Source organism: Merops nubicus, unplaced genomic scaffold, assembly GCF_000691845.1.
Source record: "Merops nubicus isolate BGI_N331 unplaced genomic scaffold, ASM69184v1 scaffold5907, whole genome shotgun sequence".
NCBI lineage: Eukaryota > Metazoa > Chordata > Aves > Coraciiformes > Meropidae > Merops > Merops nubicus.
Genome location: NW_008620866.1, coordinates 13,395 through 18,964, shown reverse-complemented (window position 1 = coordinate 18,964; position 5,570 = coordinate 13,395). Strand labels below are relative to the sequence as shown.

Here is a 5,570-nt window from a genome sequence, read left to right as displayed (position 1 = left end):
TCCCTCCCTCACCAGCACAAACCAGCCGAGCACCCCAGAGGCAAAAGCTGGGCTAGTTCCACGCTGCCCCAGGAGGGAGCACAGTGGCCCAGGGAGGCAGCTGGAGCCCATGGCAGATGATCGCCTGGGTGCTATCCGTGGGGCTGGCTCACGCAGCAGCCCTGAAGCTGCCAGTAAAGGGCCATTCCAGCTGGCATTTGCTTCCCTACCCCCTCTCCCACCAGCAGTACAGCTAACAGGTGCAGCTAAACTTCAGTGGGATTTTCTCCACCCTGAGATGGAGAACGACACCCACTGACACATACAGAAATAGATCTTTGTTCCAATATATGGAAAGAATCCCTGGAAATTTAAATGACATCTCAAAAAGCAGCAATTATCTACTGCATATTTTAATGAGTCTACCCACCGAATTTTTTTCTGGCATTGGAGAAGGCAATCCCATTACACCTAGAAACAAAGCACAAGGAAGGATTTTTGCCTATCCATTTAACTATAAATTTGAAAACTAAACAAAGGGTTTAATATCTTAACTAGTCTTCAGGATATCTTAGTCAGAAAGCAAAGACAGCTTCAATTCAGCATTCGGAAGACATTGGTTAAATATTCTTTCAAAAACATACTGAATTAGATAGCAGGCTACATTCATCACAGATTTGGCAATGTCTGTGCCACACCAGAATGTGTCACAGATGCCTGAACCAGCCCTCAGATGCAGAAATACATGAAGGAAAAAAAAAAGCAACAGAAATTTCAAAAAGTATATAAAAGGAAGCAATGTTTTTCTTACTGTGACAACCTACAGGTCTGTTCTTATGAAGAGCCGCTCTTCTAAAAAATACTTCCCCTGACCCTTGTTTTGCTAAATAAGGTGTAACAGTCGTATATACTGGTTTTGCTGCCTCTCAGATCCAAACATACTTTTTCTCCTGCATTGTTTTCTTGCACACTTAAAAGTTTGAGCTATATGTCATGTTTTACGTCTTGTCAAATAATGCTGGCCAAGAGCCACTGTTTATTCTTCAAGTCTTTTAATGCAAGTAAATCCACACATCCCCACATCATTGGCATTTAAGGTGCTGACACGGGAAATCATCCAGGCACTGCTGATTTCATTGGGAGGCAAGCAACGGCTCAATTTAATTTCCTACTATAAAATTTTTATTAAAACAAGGACTAAATTACTGTACCCTTATACAGGACAATATTGCAGTGAGGTTCTCACTTGCACATCTTTGCATGCTACAGCATCCACTGCTGAAGAAGCAGAATCTGTGACTTGGGCCCTGGAAGACGTATGTGTCTATAGAAATCACAATTCATCCAGGTTCAGCATAAAGTCATTTACAAACCTCTAAGAAAATTCAGTCCTGTGTCTGGAACTACATTAAGCCTTCTTGTATCATTTTTACACTGCAGTAGCAACTCTCAATGCAACACAATTGTTTGTTTTTTTACATCAGTATGTAAAGCTTGGTCAAGTAAGATTCAAATGGTAAAACCAAGTGAAATTCATCACCCTCAATGATTCCTCTCAGCCTTAAACTTTTTTTTTTTTTTGTGAGGACAATTTACTGGCTTTTATATTTTTACAAAACGCTTGGAAATGAAACAAACATTTACTTTAGGCCCAGTATCCATGATTCTTTCTGCTCTATAAATTTTTCTGATGTCTAGGGCATTCAGGTGTGATGACAGGATCATACAAAAAAAGCAGAAAAATATGCCAAAATAACTTAATCTGAAAACATGTGTACTCACTGTTTTCAAAGAGATTATATTTCTCACAGCCAGGTGCTAGTTTGTCTGTCTGTCTGCAGCACTGATAAATTCCCTCTGTCCAGAATTTAGGGTGATATTTTATCATTATATTACTGTTGTTCTTTATTTCTACAAGAAGAAAAAGCATATACTGAAAGATATAAAACCAAAATCTGCAAGAGGGACATTTTTAATAGATATTACAATATGACATGAGACATAATCTTCATTAGTCCTCTACTTCACCATTGCTTCTCTTAAGGACCTTCTTACAAGTTTACATGGAGGAGATACAATGTTAGTAAATGACATTTTTAGAATAATACATGACTTTATTCCAGAAAAGAGTACTACACTCCCTGCCTAAACCAGCCACCTCACAGCAGGGGTTTGGAGGTCACAAAAGGAGGCCCAGGCACCCACCTGCACCCTATGAATCAGTCAGGCAGCTGTGAAGGCCCTGGAACCTCTGCCTGCCCTTTCCTTTTTATTACTGCTGCAAGTGACTCGGTTTCCTCTACAGTTAGTGTTCTGGAGGGAAAGATAGCTGATATTTACCACTATTACATGGCACAACACCTGGGTTTGGTCTGAACGGCTCCCTACCCTCACCCTAAGAGCCTGCTGAGCTTTCAGAAGTTACTCCTTGCCCCATGGTCCCCACCCCAGAAATTATTTCTCATTACTTCACAGAGCACCTGCATTTAATGTGAGCATTTGATGGTGGCAGAAAGCATTAAAAGGCTCTTAAAAAAAAAATCTTCACTCACTAGGATAACATTAATCGGATCACATCTCAGTAGAGATGCCTCCTGCCTTTTGAGTGATGCCATTAACTAGCTCGGAAAAAGTTTTTGATGATTTACACATTGTGTAAAAGCATAGAGTCAAATTCTGATTGCAGCTGGACTTCAAAAATCAAATTAAATGTCTGGGTGTCTGATACTCCCAGTACCTATTATCACATGCTGTGTATGCAAACAATGAGCTGGCCCAATTTAAAAAAAATAAAATTCAGTGGATATATGCAACAAAAGCTCTACCATTTCATTCTTCTAGCTTGTTGTGGGTTGACACCAGCCAGCAGCAAAACACCCACGCAGCCACACACCCACTCCCCTCAGCCAGCAGGACAGGGAAAGACAGAAAGAACAAGAGAAGAAAACATGTGGCTTCAGATAAAGACAGCTTAATAACCAGAAGAAAGAAAAACCCTAAAAGTAATGTTAAAAGGCATCACCATCTTCCACAAGCAGACTAATTCCCAGCCAGTCTCTGAGCAACAGCCAATATGGAAGCCAAAAAACCTCAACCCCCATCTTCCTCTATCCCAGTTTTTATTGCTGAGCACAATGTTATATGGTCCAGAATATCCCTTTGGTCAGTCCAGGTCCACTGTCTGAGCTGTGTCACCTCCCCAGCCTCCTCACTGCAGGGGTAGAAGGGGCAAAAGGCAGCCCACATGCTGTGCAAGCACTGCTCAGCAGCAACTAAAACATTGGTGTGTTTTCAACACTGTTTTGGTCACAGATCCAAAACACAGCATGAAGTTAACTCCATCCTGGGCAGACAGCTCAAGTAAAGGTATCTATGTATGTCAGATGTTAAGCATGAGCAATTTCCATTACCTTCTTTCAGATTCCTCACCCACTGATCCCGGCTTTGTGCACTTGGTGCAAATATATAAAGCGTATTGGCATCATATACAACCTGGAGGGGGGGAAAATTGTGAAAAAGTTAGAGTTATTATTCATATATGGTGCTTTCAGTTGAATAAGGAAGAATTTTGTGATGGTATATTATTTTGAAAGCATTCCTTAAAATGTTTGCTTCACACTTTGCGTTGTTCATTCTTCACTGGATTTTCTAAAAACAGTTCAATTTAATTGCTAAAGCTATTTCATAATCAGACATCCTTTGTTCCCAGCCATTGCATAATTCCTTGTGATTCTCTACTGCTCTGGGGTGATTCTTGCTTGCTTTTTTTTTTTTTCCACTGCTTGTATTGGTGGAAAACAAGTATTGTCCTGGGAGTAAGGGACCAGAGTTCCCTCTCTGGCAGTGGAATTCACCCAGACTCCAACCATTGCTTCTATTGCAAGCAGGCACAGCATCCAACCACTCATATTTTTCTTTTTCCTCCTCAATCACTATGTTCTCTGTGTTTATTTCCATTCAGTTCACAATGGAAGAAAATGCAACAAGTTTTATCTTGATTTTCTTATTCTATTCATTTAATGGTAATTAAACTTAATGCGAAAGAATGAAGACAGGGGAAATGGCTTCCAAGTAACCTGTTTTGAAGAAAGACCAGGACAAGGCACTTTCCAGCCAAAACCCAAGCAGAAAGAGTGGGAAAAACAAAAAGACCAAGTGTATGAGGCACAACTCCAAAGGGAGGGGACTGTAGGGGGAGCAGAGCTTTCTGGGGACAAGTTTCAGTCACTGATCCTGAAACACCTCCTATGCAGTCCCAGAGAGCCAGAGAACGGGCTCAGTATTTAGAAGTAACAGTAATTTCAAGCAAGTTACACCAAATGGCTTTGGCAGTATTGAAATCAGCACTGTCATTTATAGGTTATGTATAAAATGAACATACCTGAAATGGATATTTATTTTGACATGGAATAATACCATCACTTTTTACAACCTCCACACATTTTATCCTTGAAATATCCACAGATCCTTTTCTGTACTTTTTCTACAAGAGAATCGCAAAAAAACATTATGTAAAATATAACTGATTTATCTAATTCTTTTTTCAACAGAGACTTATTTTCTTTTCCACTTATGATACTGATGATGCTTTAACTGTAAAAGTAATTTGAAAAATGGGGGGGGGGGTTTATAAAGATTTACACTGGTGAAAGTGCAGAGAGCACAGTAAGACTGTTCAGTAAAAAGCACCACTTCTTTCTACATAAGGTTTCCAATCAGCTGCAAACATAGGTTTAATCTACTCTTCTTTCCAAAAAAAATAACTTGAGTGCATATGAAGACAAGCTTTGCCCTTGCTTATTTTTAATTATGATTAAAACTGGTGAGGAAAATGGGTGCCAATGCATCTCACCCGCTCCCTCACTTTGCTGCTGAAGTGCTCCCACCATTTGTGGCTACCACCATGTTTCACCAAGTTGCTAGAGAAACTAGGATGCTGCAGAGGCAGCACAAGTGCCTGCTGAGGCTGGAAGCAGAAGATAGAGCTGAAACCCATCCCTGGCCAAGCTGGGGTCTGTGCTGAAGTAAATTCTTTGACCAAGGCTAGCAGAAACTGTGGAGAAGCAAGGTCAAAAGCACAGACATCTGAGAAGATCTGGCTTGCATAAATTGATACTTATAAAGACTTTAAGGAAGGAAAGGAGTGCCCACAGTGCTCAGCAGGTGCTGCCCAAGGTGACAGTGCATGGAAATATACTGTAGTTCAACACTCCAAAGAGGAAGCTCTATGGAAGGACTACTCATAGCCAGGGGTGGGGTGTACTGGGCTTTAGTCTATGTGCAAAAGCAGTTGGTAGGAACAGCGAAGTCCACACAAAAGCAGACCTTCAAGTTGGCTGTTTCTGAAGGAACTGTTCAAAAGCATCTTCTGTTACTTGAGGCAGAAGAGGCTAAAAACAAAAGCCCAGCACAGGAATTTATAGCACACTCTACTCCATGGCAAAAGGAAACACATGAAAAATACACTTCTGAGAGCAAAATGATGATGAATCTATGAAGACTACACAGGGCCACCTCAACTGTGGGAGAACCAAGTCTCTAATAGCAGAGGAAGTTTCTACTGGAATCCAGAACAAAACAAAAATGGCAGC

The 5,570-nt window shown here is 40.8% G+C and overlaps 1 protein-coding gene across 1 annotated transcript in view; it reads right to left on the bottom strand.

Annotated features, from left to right (window-relative positions):
- Positions 1–4,975, bottom strand: part of LOC103776712 (tyrosine-protein kinase Tec-like) — a gene marked incomplete at its 3' end in the record, with an annotated part of 8,948 nt that extends 3,973 nt beyond the window's left edge. Inside the window, exons 1-5 of the mRNA XM_008944234.1 lie at positions 4,832–4,975; positions 4,361–4,462; positions 3,390–3,471; positions 1,762–1,890; positions 410–450 (exon numbers count right to left, since the gene is read on the bottom strand). Of these exons, the coding sequence (XP_008942482.1) occupies positions 410–450; positions 1,762–1,890; positions 3,390–3,471; positions 4,361–4,462; positions 4,832–4,975 (498 nt within the window). The remainder of the gene's footprint in view (positions 1–409; positions 451–1,761; positions 1,891–3,389; positions 3,472–4,360; positions 4,463–4,831) is intronic.
- Between the last annotated feature and the right edge of the window lie 595 nt (positions 4,976–5,570).